Source organism: Equus asinus, chromosome 14 (genome assembly GCF_041296235.1).
Source record: "Equus asinus isolate D_3611 breed Donkey chromosome 14, EquAss-T2T_v2, whole genome shotgun sequence".
NCBI lineage: Eukaryota > Metazoa > Chordata > Mammalia > Perissodactyla > Equidae > Equus > Equus asinus.
The window spans coordinates 29,665,358-29,682,973 of record NC_091803.1 but is presented as its reverse complement, the minus strand read 5'-3'; the positions used below and the strand labels follow the sequence as shown (position 1 = coordinate 29,682,973).

The window sequence follows — 17,616 nt, the reverse complement described above, 5'->3', positions numbered from 1 at the left end:
CAAGCCATGCTGTGGTGGTGTCCCACATACAAAAAAAGGGAAGATGGGCACGGATGTTAGCTCAGTGACAATCTTCCTCAAGCAAAAAGAGGCAAATGGGCAACAGACGTTAGCTCAGGGCCATTCTTCCTCGGCCCCCGCACCACCAAAAGAAAACATTTAATATTCCCAATTGTCAAAAAAGTAGGGATTTTTACAATCCATTATGCAGAGGAGGAACCTGATCTTCAGAGAGGTTAAGAAAATTTCCCCAGTGTCACACAGCTAATAAATGGCTGAGGTGGAATCAAAGCCAGGTCTTAGCTGGCTGCAAAGTCCCTGTTTTCCGTGCCTCCTCCGATATGCTGGGTCTCCAAAGCACTTGGCCCTGACGACTATACTTGCTGTCCAGTCAGTTAATCCTTTGCTTTCTGAGGTTTTCGCTGGCAGGTGGGCCCCACCTGCTTCCATTATGCACTCTGACCCGGACCCTGAGGTGAGTAGAGTTAGCACAGGACATCCCGCTTCCCCAAGGAGAGTGAATGGCTTGCTCTGTGTCTCCAAGTCCACTGGGCCTCAGGCAGATGGCTTGTGCATGTGAAAATCATCCAAGGAAAGAGACACAGGAATGGAGTCCACACCCTCTCTGGCTTTCAGACCTTGGGTCTGGACATTAGCCCGTGGTTTTTCTCGGCCCTGCCAGCTTGTCTGTTTTCAGCTGCATTCATCTCAGCCTTTGGTGTCTGCTGGGTGCTCTTTCTGATTTCTCATGGGAGCAGCAAGAGCCTGAGGAAGCAGTAGGGTCAGAGGAGAGGGGAGAACAGGAAATATGAGAGGCCCAGGAAATGAAAGGTCTGTTGGAGATGCTGAGCTCCCAGGGAATAGACACAGGTTCTTTTTATTTCAATAATAATAACAAACAACAACTGATGTGACCATGTGCCTGGTACTGTTAAAGTGCTGTCCTCACGGAGTCTCTTGACAAGAACCTCAGGAGATAGGCACGCCATCTCCTTGAGAATCCTAGGAGATGGGCACTATAATTATCTTCATTTTATAGACATGGACACTGAGGCACAGAGAGGCTAAGTAATTTGCCCAAGGTCCTACAGCTAGTAAGGGGAGGGGCTGGCATTTGAACCCAGGCTTCTTTAGTTAGCTTAACCAATATGTCATATTGCTTTTTGATAGGGAGGGAGGGAGGGAGTGAACGAGTGAACAAGTGAGTCTGGGGTTTGGGGCCTGCCTCATTCACCCAGAGGCAGTGTGCAGAGAGGCAGTGCGCAGGCAGGTGTCCTTTGGGGTCAGCAGAGTTGGGTTGGAATTCAAGTTCTGCCACCTCATGGCTACGTGACCTTGGGCCCGTAACCTAATCTACAAGCACTCATTTCCTTATCTTCAAAATGTGAATAATAATCCTTTCCCCCTCAGGCCTTGGTGAGGATTAAATGAGGGGCTCTGTGAAGCTCTTAGAGCCTCATACCTGGCACATAGTAAGTGCTCAGTAGGAGTTGACTGTTAGTGTTATTATCACTGCTGCTATGCGGGGAGATTATACTAACGAGGCATAAGTGCAGCTGTATAAAATTGGAGCTGCATGTTGACAAGGACTAGAAGGGACTATGAACACAGCTGTTAAGGAATGAAAGGGAGTTAAAGAAAGTTTCTTCAATGCTTCATCATTTTTTAGTAAATATTCCTCAGTGGAATAAATAAAACATACATGCAGTGGTGCTCAATGGCCTTTGAATGTATGAATGAAAAACATTCTAACTTGGTTTTATTGGTTGAGTCCATTGCTTAAATATCATACTATATCGCAGTGGATACGCTTGGGGGGTTGCCTCTGGAAGGGAGTCAGTGCAGAAAAGAGTTAACATTGCAGGCCTGCAGTTACAACTCTGTAAATGCTGAATTTACTGCTAGGGGTTTGAATAAATTCACAATGAGAAAAAAAGGGAGATTTTTTTTTTTAAATGGCTTTGTATTTTCTGCCTGTCGTATCTGGATATACGATAAAGTTGATTTAAAATGTTATATATGCTTATAATTTTATAAATGCTAGAGGGATCATCCTAATTAAAGAAAGATGCAAAAAAATAAAATTATGAAGGTGTTGCGGGGGGAGGTGCAGCTTCCTTGCTTTTTGCCACCAGTGTGTAGGTTGGAATTTAAATTCTTTTGGTATTGGAACGAGAACCAGTCTCCATAACTGATGATTTTTGCTATGATTTGTGTCTGTTGGAGCCTCAGGAAGGAAGGAGACAACATGAACAAAGAGGCAATCTCTGGATAGAAATACACATTTAGAATTTGAAAAAGCAGTTAAATTGCTAATAAGCCCATGTTGAAATCAAATGTCTGACGCGTAGAGGCTGATGACTGTGCAGCCTGCTGTGCGTATTTTTGAGTGGATCAGTTTGGACTCTACAACTGACAAGATAAAGAGGAAGCCTTGCTGGTCACTTGGTCTTGGACCTGGCTGGCTGGCACTGCCGCCTGCCTTTGCTGCTGCCGAAGAAAAGCAGCTGGCTTGTTGGGAATCCCAAATTCACTGATCCTAATGGCCTGGACCCTACTCTAAGCTGAAAAGTGATACTGACAGCCATGAGCTGCTTCAGCCTCAACAGGAGCTGTGCTAAACTGAAAGCAGACACAGGCTCTATGAACAGGACTCAGACCCCAGGACCACTGGAGATTTAGGACCCCTTCTGTGGAGCTCTAAATTATGGAAACATACATCCTGAATGCTGGCTGGACCAGCTGGGTCACATAGAGATGCCCACAGGAAAGGGCGTGTTCTCTGATGGGACCATCTGAAATCAAGCCGCTGATCAACTCTTTATCTCCGATGCAGAGGTTAAATTGCATCCTAACTTGTCATCCCTGCCAGAAGCTGCAAGTTGGGGGAGGGCACATCACAGGGACTGTGACCCCTCCACCTGCTTTTGACAAATCAGACCTTCTGGACCTTCTCTGGGGGATATCTAACTGCTGTTGACTCGTGTTCAGCTTTCTGGATTCGTTGCAACTTGCCACAATGGGGTGATGGCCTGACTCTACAGCCTGACTTTTCCCCCAGGACAGACACTTACTAAGGTGAGGTAGCTTGATTATTCAAATGTAGCTGTCTTTAGAAAGGCATTTATCTTTTCTAAGCTGCTTTCTGGATGAAAAGCTAGGAGATTATGTAAACCCATTTTGAAATGTTTGAAAATTCAGGATTTCATCCTCTATTAGTCAGCTAGGGCTGCCAAACAAAATGCCACAGACTGAGCGGCTCAAACAGTGGAAATTTATTTTCTCTCAGTGCTAGAGGCCAGAAGTCCAATCAAGGTGTTGGCAGGTTTGGTTTCCCTGGGGCCTCTCTCACTGGCATGCAGATGGTCGCCCTCTGTCTGGATAGCCTGTGTCCTAATCTCTTCTTAGAAGGACACCAGTCATATTGGATTAGGGTCCACCCAAACGACCCCATTTTACCTTAATCACCTCTTTAAAAGCCCTATCTCCAAATGCAGTCACAGTCTGAAGTACTCGGGGGTTAGGGCTTCAACTTATGAATTTTGGGGGAACACAATTCATTTCTGCATATGTCTTTCTGGTTATGTCATATAAAAATGTTTATCTGGGGGGGCTGGCCCCGTGGCCGAGTGGTTAAGTTCGCGCGCTCCGCTGCAAGCGGCCCGGTGTTTCGTTGGTTCGAATCCTGGGCGCGGACATGGCACTGCTCATCAAACCACGCTGAGGCAGTGTCCCACATGCCACAACTAGAAGGACCCACAACGAGGAATATACAACTATGTACTGGGGGGCTTTGGGGAGAAAAAGGAAAAAATAAAATCTTTAAAAAAAAAAAAAATGTTTATCTGGGGCCGGCCCCGTGGCCGAGTGGTTGAGTTCGCGCTCTCCCCTTCAGCGGCCCAGGGTTTCGCTGGTTCAGATCCTGGGCACAGACACGGCACTGCTCATCAGGCCATGCTGAGGCAGCATGCCACATGCCACAACTAGAAGGACCCAGAACTAGAATACACAACTATGTACCGGGGGACTTTGGGGAGAAGAAGGGAAAAAAAAACCCGTTTATCTAGAGAAATGCTTTTGTGCCTCTTGCATACAACCCTTCCAGATGAAAGGCCTGGATGAGAGTAAGAGGTGATGGAAAAAACGTCAAGTTAGTGTTGCTGATCCGTAGGGCACACTGATTTTGTAACAATGGAGAAAAAGTAAAAACTTGGCACCTGGGGTGCCTTGGGTAGGGGTGGGGGGCATTTATGATCTGTTTTTCCAAACTCTCCGTGGAAGCTTTCCCCTCCTCCTGAAGGAAGAGGCCCACTGCTGCCTCTCCATGCACTGGGAGTGCTTTGACTTCAGCCTGTGGAGCCTGGGATCACGCCTGGCAGCCCTGATACGTGACACCAGAGGGGGCCCAGCTCCTGCGCTCTCCATGCAGAACACCTTCAAGCGTTGTGCGCACTCGTGAGATGGATAGACACATAGAATGGACAAGCGAAACTGTGTGGAATCAACTCCCTTCAGGCAGTCCCTCATAAACCAAGGACTGGATGAGTTTCTCAGGGTGGCCTGGAAACTCTAGGGCAGGAGGCCCCATGGTAGGAGGTGACATTGGGGGCCCTGTTAACCTCTACTGCCTAACTAATGTATCTCCCACTTGGGGCACCCTAACACTGTAAACTCGTTTCCAGGGGGACCACACATGCCCTCTGGGATGGCACTTCTGCCTGTGTGCCCTGACTGTCGCCACACTGCCTCAGCCCTGGAAGGCTTCAGGTCAGCTTGAGTTTACCGGCCATAGCTGTGCTGTACCTGAGTCGTTGCCTTGGGCCAGGCAAAAACAAGTCATACAGAAACCGAAGAGGAGGCCACGAGGCTTTCTAAGATGTAAGATAGACTTGTAGAGTTAATGGGATCTATTTTAACTGGCTAAATCTAGGACCTCTAACAGGTCTAACTGAGATCAGTACTGCAGGTTGGTCTCACCCTTTTATGTGGGGTCCTTCTGATCATAATTTTGCTGGAAAGAAGCCTGGCCAAGGGCCAAGGAGGGTGGACTGTGCAGAAAAGAGTTAATCATGCAGGTCTGACCCTGCTCTCCTCAGCAAGGCCTGTTAGCAAGGTTGTCCCCTGCCTGGTGACCGGGAGCTTGGATTTGGGGAGGGTCTCACCATTCCCTAGGTGATGAGGGTGCTCACTGCCTAAACTATTTGTGCCAACAATGTGGTTTATGCTGAACACCTGCTTTCCTTCTGGGAATCTGGAATTTTGGTATGTGCTAGGCAGAGGGTGCCTATGTGACCAGTCTGCAGTGAAAACCCTGGACACTGAGTCTCTAATGAGCTTCGCTCGCTGATAGATAAGATGTTGCACATGTGGTCACAACTCATTGCTGGAGGAATGAAGTGTGACTCCAGTGGGAGAGGACTCTGGGAAGCTTGCGCCTGGTTTCCTCTAGACGTCGCCTTGAGCGCCGTTCCCCGTGCTGGTAGCCCCAAGCTGTGATGCAGCCCAGCTGCCGTGAGTAGGCTGTATGCTGAGTCCTCTGAGGCTCCTAGTGAATCATCGCATGGGGCCCCCCAGCACAGGGCACAGGGGGACTTCTGGGGTGTAGGTAATGTTCTCTTTCTCAGTCCCGGTGCCGTTGACGTGGGGTGTGTTCAGTTTGTGAAAATTCACTGAGCTCTACAATTATGTAATATACATTTTTTCTGTACACAGATTCAACTTCAATAAAAAGATAAAATAGAAGATTACACAGCACTGGGATCAAAAATAATAATTTAGTTAAAAAAAAAAACTTCCCTTTATCCAGCAGACATTTTAGTTACCCCTTTTTACCAGGCATTGCGCTGGGAGCGTGGTATGTGGGGTAGGAAAGACATCATCATTGCCTCTCGGTTTATTTGGGGGCAAGTAAAGGGATCCTTACAGCGTGGTTGATTTTTGCTGGGCTCTTTCAGAGACATCATATGGTGCGAGGGGCCACAGAGAAAGGGCTTCTAACTCGGGTATTTTGCCATTGCAGGGGTGCCACTCACGTATTTGTGGAAGCCAGACAGGCAATGGGCAAAGGGGATAGCTGGGATCTGAGGCACACCAGGCAGCTATGGTGGCAAGAGTTGCCAGAGCTTCTAGTTTTTTCGGGAAAAGCCACAAATCTGAATTTTTATGTGAACCCTCTAGATTTTTTTGAGGAAGATTAGCCCTGAGCTAATATCCACTGCCAATCCTCCTCTTTTTGCTGAGGAAGATGGGCCCTGAGCTAACATCCATGCCCATTGTCCTCTACTTTATATGCCAGATGCCTGCCACAGCATGGCTTGCCAAGTGGTGCGTAGGTCCATGCCTGGGATCCGAACTCGTGAACCATGGCTGCCCAAGCAGAGTATGCCAACTTAACCCCTACGCCACCAGGCCACCCCCAGAAGCCTCTTGACTTTTAAGTGCTGTGAATGAATCCAAATTTTAAAAAGTGGGAGGCCAAACAAAACACCCCTGCAGGCCAGGTTTGGCCTTGGCCTGCCAGTTTGCCAGGCATTCTGCCGACCAGCCATCCTCCCTCTGAGCAAACAATTGAGGGTCGGCTCTCTCTGACACTGGAAATACAGCAGTGAGCAAGCCAGACCGCTGACTTTCTTACCCGGTGGGGGCTCTCCTACTGTGCTTCCCAGACTGCGGCGTGTAGGAATCACCTGGGCAGCTGCGTTGGAAGTCAGATTCTGACTCGGGAGGTCTGCGCTAAGGCCTGAAATTCTGCCTTTCCAACAAGCTCCCAGGTGGCGGCGATGCTGGCCGCCTGAACCGTCCTCGGAGCGCCGTTGCCCTGCAGTCCAGGGCGGCTCAGGAGCAGCTGTTATTTGAAGGAGGGGAGTGGGCGCTTGCAATGAGGGTGCGCTTGCTTAGCAAGCAGCCTGCTTTTACTTAGATTTTAGTTTATTGGGGTGACTTGGAAGAGAGAGCAGATGACATCAGAGGCGGGTGCTAAGGCTCTCCTAACCTATCTCTTGGCGCTGCCGGGTCTCTCTTCTCAGAGTTTACATTCTAGAAAGTGGGGTGGGGGTGGAGGGAGGGGTTGGGAAAAGCTTCCTGGAGGAGGTGCCTGTGAACTGGAGGAGCTTCCCCGGCCGCGAGAAAGGGAGAAACCCTGAACTCGCCCTCTCCTGGGGCTGGGGCTGGCTTCCCCACGCCGCGGATGGTTTCCCAGGCATCCCACGTGGCTGCTGTCCGCGAGTCCCTGTCAATCAAGTTTTTTCCCCCGCCTGGGAACGGGTTTAAAGGCGGCTGCGGTGCAGAGCGGTCCCAGAGTGCCGCGCGGCGGGCGGGTTTGGATTTTAAATCCCCGCGGCCAATCAGGGGCGCGCAGGCTGCAGTAACGTTCCCGGCGCCGCGTTTGAATTCGAGGAGGAGCGGAGCCGTGCCAAGCCTCTGCCCAGACCCTACTAGGTCCGCTGAGCAACTCCGGGAACATGAGTGCGGCGGCAACTGCAGGGAAGCTGGCGCGGGCACCAGCCGACCCAGGGAAAGCCGGGGCACCTGGAGTTGCAGCTCCCGGGGCCCCGGCGGCTGCCCCGGCGGCGAAAGAGATCCCGGAGGTCCTAGTGGACCCACGCAGCCGCCGGCGCTATCTGCGGGGCCGCTTTCTGGGGAAGGGCGGCTTTGCCAAGTGCTTCGAGATCTCGGACGCAGACACTAAGGAAGTGTTCGCAGGCAAGATTGTGCCTAAGTCGCTGCTGCTCAAGCCGCACCAGAAGGAGAAGATGTCCATGGAGATATCCATTCACCGCAGCCTCGCCCACCAGCACGTCGTAGGCTTCCACGGCTTCTTCGAGGACAACGACTTCGTGTTCGTAGTGTTGGAGCTCTGCCGCCGGAGAGTGAGTATCGCCGCTGGGAGACTGGAGCTGCCCGGGGGCCGGGGTTGGGGCGTCCGGGGCTCGGAGCTGGTAGGGAGGAGGTGCTGGGAACCTTGAGCTAGGGATGGAAAAGGTCCCGGGTAGAGGGTGCTTGGCACTCGGAGCTGCTGCGGGGGGGGCGTTCCGGTTAAGTGGAGCGCGAGACCTGTTGCTGCTAGAGAAGGCGGCTCCTGGACGCGAGGTGTTGGGCGGAGGGAGGGCGGGGGAGGCGCGGGGCCGGGGAGAACCCTGGTAATGGACCCACTTACCGGAGTTGCTAAGGGAGGAGTCCCAGGTAAGGGGTGCTGTGGACCCGGAGATTCCGGAGTGGGGTCGAGTCAGGGAGAGGGTGGTTGAAGCCAAACTTCGGAGCTTCCGGGGAAGAGCGGTGGCGAAAGGGATCTGCCCGGGGAGGGGATATTGAGAACGCTGAGCTTCCAGAGTGGGGCTGAGAAGGGACTCCCAGGTAAGGGGCTTGAGAGGGGCTGCTATGAACGATTGTGGCCGGGATTAGGGGAAAGTCCAGATCGCAGTTGTCCTGGAGAAGGAATTGGGGGGAGGGCCCTGGCTGCCTTTACCTAATGACACCTCCTCACCCCCTTGGGCCTCCTCACTTCTCCTCTCCTTCCCCCGCCCAGTCTCTCCTGGAGCTGCACAAACGGAGGAAAGCACTCACCGAGCCCGAGGCCCGCTACTACCTGCGGCAGATCGTCCTCGGCTGCCAGTACCTGCACCGAAACCGGGTTATTCACCGGGACCTCAAGCTGGGCAACCTCTTCCTGAACGAGGATCTGGAGGTGAAAATAGGTGAGGTGCTGGGCCTGCAGGGCGGCTTGACACCACTACAGGAAGTGGGAATGAGGCGGAGGCTGGGGGAGGAAATAGGAAGGAGACAGGGAGGGAGAGGGTAGTGGAAGTCTGGGCTGTTGATTGCCTCTAGAATCTTCTCTTTAGGGCAGACATTTAAAACAGAGCTCACAAGCCAGTATCTTGCCTGCAGATGCATTTTTTGTGCCCCTACACAGAATTTTTTAAAAAGAATTTGAATTAGGTTCCAATTTTTTATATTAGGTTTGACATAAAAACTTGGATTTGGAGCTCCTTTTAAACAATCGGAAGCTCCAGCAGTTCAGGGACAGATTCCCTTAGGGCAACTCTTTGCTGGGCTGAAAAGCTCCTGTTCCCTTTAGGCAGGCTCCCTCTGGTTTGCTACTGTCCCCACCCCTCCCTATTACTTCCTCACAAACTTGCCAAGTAGCAGTCTTGATGTTGACTTGCTTGATCTCTGAAGGTGTTTGAGTTTTGCTGTCCCCATCAAGTCCCTTTTAGAAGCACAGCCCTCCTTTCTAAGGAGAGGGGGAGGAGCATCCTTGGGGAGGCCCCCCTGGGGCCAGTATGCTGGGAGACTCCTGGGCAAGCCTTGCTGTGCACAAGGAAGGGAGGCTTGAGGTTCAAATGACCCTGGTTCTTGATGGTGAGACCGGAAGCAGATGTCTGCAGTGACAGCTGACAGAGGCTAACATCCGAGTGCCCCCTCTTCCTCCCTCTGTCTCAGGGGATTTTGGACTGGCAACCAAAGTCGAATATGATGGGGAGCGGAAGAAGACCCTGTGCGGGACTCCTAACTACATAGCTCCTGAGGTGCTGAGCAAGAAAGGGCACAGCTTCGAGGTGGACGTGTGGTCCATTGGGTGCATCATGTAAGTTGGCTGTTGTCTCAGGACCCACTCGGCCTCAGCAGGGGCCCTTTTGCACATCTCCCCTGGCTGACTTTAGCCTGTGGACCTTTCTGCCTATGGAAAGGCTGCTCCAGGGCACAGATTGCCCAAAATAAAGCCTAATTCCCATCTCTCTCCTTGTCACTGGTGTATCCTGTAGGATTCCTGCAGCCTGGTCCAGGGAAGGGAGAGGGAAGGTCTCCACAAACTTGCTCTAGCCCTTCGCTACCCAAAGTGGTCCCCAGAGACCAGCAGCATCATCCCCTGGGAACTTGGTAGAAATACAGAGTCTCAGGACCCAGACTACTGGATCAGAATCTGGATTTCAAAAGATCCCGGGGTTATTCTTGTCTACAATAAATTTTAGAACCACTGGTCTAGAAAGGAGCATTGGGTGGGAGGAACAGGCCGGGAGTGAGGGCTGGCAGGAGGCAGTGTCTGTGATCTGTCTGGATCGAGGCCGTCAGGGGGGCTGGGTGGTGGGCAGAGGCTGGGGCCTTCTCAGGTGTTAGCTTTTTGTTGTTGGCCTGGGCACTGGAGAGTTAGACATGAGTCAGAGCAATGGCTTTCACACTTCCTTGCAATGGAGGTTTTCCAAGTGGAAACTTCAAGCTTTAAGTTCTGCACCATTGAACATGGAGCTGCTTCCGTCAGAACAGGTCGTCCACCCACTTTGACCTGTTTCGTGTTGGCCGACGGCCTCCGGGGCCCTGGATCACCACAGGCTGTAGTTGAAAGTCACTGGCCCCGGAGCTCTATCTCATCACCTGAATTCTCCTTAGGGCTCTCCCCGCCAGTGTCCCGGCTCCTGGGGCTGCTCAGGGGACGTGGGGACTGTCCTCAGGCTCAGAGTGAGTGTCCCAGGGATGCCTGGCCTCCACTCTGGCCCTGAGATGATTCCTCCCGTGTCTGAGTTTTGGCTGAGAGTCTGGAGCGACGTCCCACCTTGTTCCTACAGGTATACCTTGTTAGTGGGCAAGCCGCCTTTTGAGACCTCTTGCCTAAAAGAGACCTACCTCCGGATCAAGAAGAATGAATACAGCATTCCCAAGGTGACTGAGCACACTTTAAGTTTACATTTATTTTGTTTTGTTTTGTTTTCTCCCCAAAGCTATTTACTGAGCTGGGGTACCTGCAGAGCTCTGGAGGGCCCGTGTCTGAAACTGCATACAGAGCCTGACGTCTGTGCACAAAGAAGCAGAAGTGCTGTTTGAGCTTTGGAAAGGGACGGTCTGGATTCAAATGGGCTCTGCCACTTAGCAGCCAGGTCACAATGGGCAATTGGCCTGAATCTTCTGTAGTCTCCCATCTATAAGATGGAGTCGCTGCCTCTGGAGCACCTTGGGGTGCCTTACATATACAGTAAGAGCTCACAGAATTGTGAACCTCTGTGAGTCCAAAGTGGTGTGCATTTTCACAGCCACCAGTGTAAACACACCGAAAGGGATAGCCTGTTCCTGTGGAAGCCTGGCACACGGCTGCTTTCCAGTTTGGTATCCTCACCTTGTGTGAGGGCAAGAGTCCTGTCTCCATAGGGACAGACGGACTAAATCAGTCAAAGGGTCAGACAGAGCATGGCGTGGTTCAGAGTGTGGGTGCCTGAGCCTTCTAGACTCCTTCGGAGTGGGTGCTGCTCCACCACTCACTAGGTGTGTGTTCTTAGGAAAGGCTCCTAACCTCTCTGTGCCTCAGTTTCCTTATCTGCAAAAGGGGCATGGTGGTAGAGATCTGTGCCTCCTAGATGTCTTTGTGACCGTGAAATGAGTAATATTCTTTAAGTGCTTAGAATGCTTTCCTGGCTCATAGTAAGTGCGTAGCCACTGGTAGGCTGTCACTATGTACCTGACCTGTGCTAGGGTGAGTCTTCTCCCGGGGGCTCCAAGCTTGGCGCTGCGTCCCCAGTTCAGAGATGAAGATGCAAAGGCCCTACAAAGTCGGGTTACTTGCCGCAGCTGGTGTTGAGTGGCAGGCTGGGATTTGAACCCAGGTCTTTATGACCTCAGAGCCTGTGTTCTCAAGTGCTGCTCCAGTGGTGAGCATCTCAAATTAAGGGAGAGCAAATTCAGGGGAAAAATGACCTCAAGCTAATCTTGAGTCTCAGGAGGAAGGAGAAATGATCGTCCTCACTTAGGTTGGTGCCTGCTGACTCAGTGAAGCCGATAGTGGGGAGCGTGGCCTGTTGGAGACCAGGGGCCTGCGTGTGGACCAGGACATGCAGTTCCTCTGTGACAGTGCTGGACTCAAGTCCCCATTAGTCCTGCTTATGGCTCTCCCTCTCTCTGCTCCAGCACATCAACCCGGTGGCCGCCTCCCTCATCCAGAAGATGCTGCAGACAGATCCCACTGCCCGCCCGACCATTCACGAGCTGCTCAATGACGAGTTTTTCACTTCTGGCTATATCCCTGCCCGTCTCCCCATCACCTGCCTCACCATTCCACCGAGGTTCTCAATCGCTCCCAGCAGCCTGGACCCCAGCAACCGGAAGCCTCTCACAGTCCTCAATAAAGGTAAAGCAAGGGGCTGGGGAGACAGCGGACCCCCAGGGAGAGCCTAGGCTGCAGTGCGTGGATGGGTGGTCCCCAGAGCTCATGTATGCAGTAGGACAGGCCCTGGTCCTTGAATCCACAGCTCCCACCCTCCCGTGGCAAAATGCCCTTCTTCCCCTTGACCTTGTCAGGAAAGACAGACCTTGCCATGGCTGAATCAGCCCCGTCAGGCCAAAAAGAGAGTGGACTGAATGTCACACCTGAAAAATTCTTATCATTTAAAAAAATTCCTAACATCACTCTTGCATGGGTCATTGAAAAAATATGAGAAATTTCAAATATACACATGGAACATAGTGTAGTAGCCCCCACGTACCCAACAGCTATCAACATTTTGTCACGTTTGCTTCATCTCTCCTTTTTTGTTCCTTTGAAGTTGTTTTTTTTCTCTCCCCAAAGCCCCCGAGGACATAGTTGTATATTTTTAGTTGTGAGTGCCTCTGGTTGCGCTGAAGCATTTTTGAAGTTAATCCCAGACATCTCATCATTTTATCCTCATAAACTTCGGTATATGCTTCCGTTTAAAAGGATGGATAGGGCCAGCCCAGTGGCACAGTGGTTAAGTTCGCACATTCCACTTCTCTGCAGCCTGGGGTTCGCAGGTTCGGATCCTGGGTGCGGACATGGCACCGCTAGGCAAGCCATGCTGTGGTAGGCATCCCACACATAAAGTAGAGGAAGATGGGCATGGATGTTAGCTTAGGGCCAGTCTTCCTCAGCAAAAAAAAAAGAGGACGATTGGCAGCAGATGTTAGCTCAGGGCTAATCTTCCTCAAAAAAAAAAACAAAAACAAATAAAAGGATGGACATTTTCTTATAAAGCCACCTACCATTGCTTGGGTTGTCATTGTTCTAGGTCTCTTCAGGGGACAGAATTAGGAAATACATAATTTGGGGGGGACAACCTTGAGTTTATGCTGATATTTCTCGTTCATGTTTTTTCAACATTTTATTTTGTTATTTCAAACTTATGAAAAGTTATAAAAATAGACAAAAACCTCCTGTACCCACTTACCCAGATCCACCAATTAACATTTTTTTCACATTTGCTGTGTCAGTGTCTTTCTCTTTATAGACATATACAAATATATATATATTTTTTCCTGGACCATTTGAAAGTAAGTTGTGTACATCCTGGCCTTTACCACTTAACACTTCAGTGTGTATTTCCTGAGAGCAAAGATGCTTTTGCATAACCACAGCACATGGCACAGTTAGCAAGTGTAGGAAATTTGACACTGATACAATCTTGTCTTATAGCAAATCTTTTTCTCTGGTATGGCGTTACTACTTTTCTTTTGGTAATTTATAAGTGTCTGATTCAAATATATTACAGGATTTTTACTTCTTTGATTTTATTTATTCATTTATTTTTTGCTTGAGAAAGATTGTCGCTAACATTGGTGCCAGTCTTCCTCTATCTTATGTGGGATGCCATCACAGCATGGCTTGAGGAGCGGTGCTAGGTGCACTCCTGGGATCCGGAGCCATGAACCCCAGCCACCAAAGCAGAACGCGCGAACTTAACCGCTATGCCTCTGGGCTGGCCCCAACTTCTTTGATTTTATATTTGTATTTCTTTTCCCTTAACTGAAAATCTTGTTTACATACATTAATATACATAAGTTTTTCAACATATATAAACTAATTCCTTTTATTAAATGATGTTTTATTTTCTTGCAGTTCTATTTGTCCTTAGAATATATTTCACTAAGGATATATAGTGTAAAAAAAAAAAAAGAGAGGTCACTTGAAATACTTTTTTTCTCTCTGTGGATATAGCAGCAATTTAATATGTAAATTCATTTGTTTCAGTTATAATCTAATACTGTTAAGGATTACTTTATTCTTTTTTTTTTTAAATTACTTTTTCAAAGATTTTATTTTTTTCCTTTTTCTCCCCAAAGCCCCCCCCCGGTACATAGTTGTATATTCTTAGTTGTGGGTCCTTCTAGTTGTGGCATGTGGGACGCTGCCTCAGCATGGTTTGGAGAGCAGTGCCATGTCCGCGCCCAGGATTCGAACCAACGAAACACTGGGCTGCCTGCAGCGGAGCGCGTGAACTTAACCACTCGACCCCGGGGCCAGCCCCTACTTTATTCTTTTGGTTTCAATTTTTGACATCTCTTTCTCTTGGTGAGGTTAATCTTGATCATAGTGCTGTCTGATGATTTCTCCCCTGCAGAGTTACTGTTTTTCCCTTTTTTTTTTTTTACTTTTTATTAAGATTACGATAGTTTACAACCTTGTGAAATTTCAGTTGTACATTATTGTCAGTCTTGTTGTAGGTGCACCCCCTCACCCTTTGTGCCCACCCCCACCCCCCTTTTCCCCTGGTCACCACCAATCCTGTTTTTCCCTTTGTAATTAATACATTCCTTGCCAGGAGCCACTTTGAGGCTTTCCTGTTTCTCCTCAAACTTTTGCCCACCTATCTTAGCATCCATGGTGGATCTTGCCTGCAGCAATTATTAACATGGTATTCCAACAGTGCCTTTCCTCTTTCCTCGCTCCCTCTGCATTCGTCAGTTGGAATTCTTCTGTAAGGTAGACCTGTCGCTTCTCTCCCATATATTTATTTATTTGGTTATTTGTGTCACTATGGACTCGTGGATATTTATTCTTTGGCCTATAATGTAATATTATTTTAAGGATAGCTTTTTTTCTTTTGGTTTTAATTTTTGAACATAAAACATTTTATAAAAACTTCTTGGGGCTGGCCCCACGGCCGAGTGGTTAAGTCTGTGCGCTCCGCTGTGGCGGCCCAGGGTTTCGCCGGTTCGAGTCCTGGGTGCGGACATGGCACCGCTCATCAAGCCATGCTGAGGCAGCATCCCACATGCCACCACTAGAAGGACCTACAACTAAAAACATACAACTATGTACCAGGGGGCTTTGGGGAGAAAAAGGGAAAATAAAATCTTTAAAAAAACAACAACAAAAACTTCTTATGCTGGGAATTTTCAAACTTACCCAAAAGTAGAGGGAACTGTAAGATGACCTCCCATGTATTCATCATCCACTGTCAGCAGTTATCAACATTTGCCCGTACTTGTTTTTATCTATCCCACTCCCGCCTCCCTTTCTTGCTAGAGTTTTTAAAAGCAAATTCCAAATATCTTATTATTTCACATTTAAGTCCTTAGCATAGTTTTTTTTAATTGAAAGAGGAATTTCACATATACAAGGAGAACTAGCACATGTTGGTGGGGAAAGAATTAAACATTTAAGCATAAGGACAACAAGAATCATGCATGCTTCTACCACTCAAATATAACCCATGTTAAAATTTCAATGTGTATCTTCTCAGACTCGTTTTGGTCACGTATGAGTATATAAAGCAAATTTTAGGGTGGAAAAAAATTTCTTACATTTTCGTTAAATGCCTCCTTAATCCATCCTGCCAATCTGTGATTTATTGAGCCTTCCATTTTCCTGGTGCTGAAGATGCTTTTAATTCTTGGCTTGAAGCTGGGCGGCTCCAAACTGCTGGTGCCTTTGACCTGTCTCCCCGAGTGACGGGTGGTATGCTGCAGCGTCAGGGGCCTGAGTGTCTGAAGCTCTGTGTGTATGTGGCCATGAAGCCTTCCTAAAGGGCTTGGCCTGGTCCTGGAGGTAGCAGCGAGTACTGTGCACCTGTCATTAGCACATGAGCTCTAATAACCTGGCACTGACTCAGTTTACCCAAAGCAACGGCAACTAAGAGTTTTTCCCTGGGGAGAGTTCCAACTGTAGCAGGGGGTCCCGTGCCCCTCTAACCAGCTGATGACCATGTCTCATCTTCTTCCTAGGTGTAGAGAACCCCATGCCCGAGCGGCCCCGGGAAAAAGAGGAACCAGTGGTCCAGGAGACCAGCGAGGCAGTCGACTGCCACCTTGGTGACATGCTGCAGCAGCTGCACAGCGTCAATGCCTCCAGGCCCTCCGAGCGGGGGCTGGTGAGGCAAGGTGAGCATGGCAGGGGCCTGGGAGGGGGGTGCCTGGGGCATCTGGAGAGGGCAGGGAAGTCTCCGCCAGCACAGTATGGGGGGCTTTGCCAGGCCCCTGTCTCCGGAAAACGTTTAGTTTCCCTATTTCCTGTAGATTAAAATCCAGATGAGTTAGCCTGTTGTCCAAGGCCCTCCTCGGCCTGGCCCTTTCCTCCCTTTCCTGACGCGTCTGCTCTAGCTCCACAACTGCCCCGTCTTCCAGCCCTCAGTGTGCTACTGTGTAATCTGTACACGCTGCTGCTTCCGCTCCGTCTTCAAGATAGTCGAAATAACAGCCCCAGACGCGCTCCAGCCTCAGGGCTTGTGCTCGCACTGTTCCCTTCTCCTGGAACGCACTTCCTCCACAGATCTGCGTGGCGCACACACTCACCTCCCTTAGCTGTCCCCTCTGCGCATGTCCCCGGGCCCCACTCCTAGCACATCCCCCTTCCCTGCTTTGTAAATTCTCCATAACACTTCTCACCTAATGTATTCTAAAGTTTCCATATCTGTTTATTGTGTTTTTTAAAAAGAGATTATTGCATGCACTGAACATAACATGTTGATGTATTTGGAATTGTCTATCTTCTCACAATTTTTTAATCACTCAAAACTGGAAAACCAGATAAGCCGTCAGCCACGGACTCTCACCATGATCGAAGTAACTGTAATATCTGTCCGTGTTTACTTTGATGAGTCTCTGTCCCTGTGCCTGGAGTGTAAGATCCATGAAGGCTGAGTTTGTGCCATTGCTCACTGTGCCTGCGACTGTGCCTGGCACACAGGGGGCCTTGGATGAATGCATTCCTGAGTGAATGAGTGGACTTGGTACTCTGCCCTGTAACTTTCGTCTTGGATGTCTGTCCTGCTGCTGGTCTGAGCTTGTTGGTGGCAGAGGCCCTGCTTGCTCCTCTCTGGGGCCCCAGGCCTATTGAGCCCAGGTTGGGTGCCCAGCAAGCCTGCCTGGTGTGGACTGCCTGCGGGGACCAGAGGGGAAGAGGCTGGTCCTGACCAGCTCTCCGTCTGTTTCTGTCCCAGAGGAGGCTGAGGATCCCGCCTGCATCCCCATCTTCTGGGTCAGCAAGTGGGTGGACTATTCGGACAAGTACGGCCTCGGTAGGTTTCCTCCAGAATGGGTGGGTGGCTCAGGCCTGGCCTAGTGACCCTTTGAGTTGTTACAGGCTCTTGCCTGTTTTGGCTCCCAGGTCTTCGCTCAACACTTTCCTATCTCCATCCCAGGCCTCCCCGTTCCAGCTCCCAATGCCCCCCTGCTCCCTACTCCCCCTTTCTGAGGTCTCCCTCCACCTACCGCTAGGGTATCAGCTGTGTGACAACAGCGTAGGGGTGCTCTTCAATGACTCTACGCGCCTCATCCTGTACAATGATGGCGACAGCCTGCAGTACATAGAGCGTGATGGCACCGAGTCCTACCTCACCGTGAGTTCCCATCCCAACTCCTTGATGAAGAAGGTGAGTGCTGGCTGGGTGTGGCCGGGAG

General features: G+C 50.0%; 1 protein-coding gene across 1 annotated transcript in view; it reads left to right on the top strand.

Annotated features, from left to right (window-relative positions):
* The first annotated feature begins 7,324 nt into the window (after positions 1-7,324).
* The window catches only part of PLK1 (polo like kinase 1), an 11,301-nt gene continuing 1,009 nt past the window's right edge, over positions 7,325-17,616 (top strand). Inside the window, exons 1-8 of the mRNA XM_014864246.3 lie at positions 7,325-7,868; positions 8,525-8,693; positions 9,442-9,586; positions 10,563-10,656; positions 11,893-12,112; positions 15,943-16,098; positions 17,157-17,234; positions 17,434-17,588. Of these exons, the coding sequence (XP_014719732.1) occupies positions 7,461-7,868; positions 8,525-8,693; positions 9,442-9,586; positions 10,563-10,656; positions 11,893-12,112; positions 15,943-16,098; positions 17,157-17,234; positions 17,434-17,588 (1,425 nt within the window). The 5' untranslated portion in view covers positions 7,325-7,460. The remainder of the gene's footprint in view (positions 7,869-8,524; positions 8,694-9,441; positions 9,587-10,562; positions 10,657-11,892; positions 12,113-15,942; positions 16,099-17,156; positions 17,235-17,433; positions 17,589-17,616) is intronic.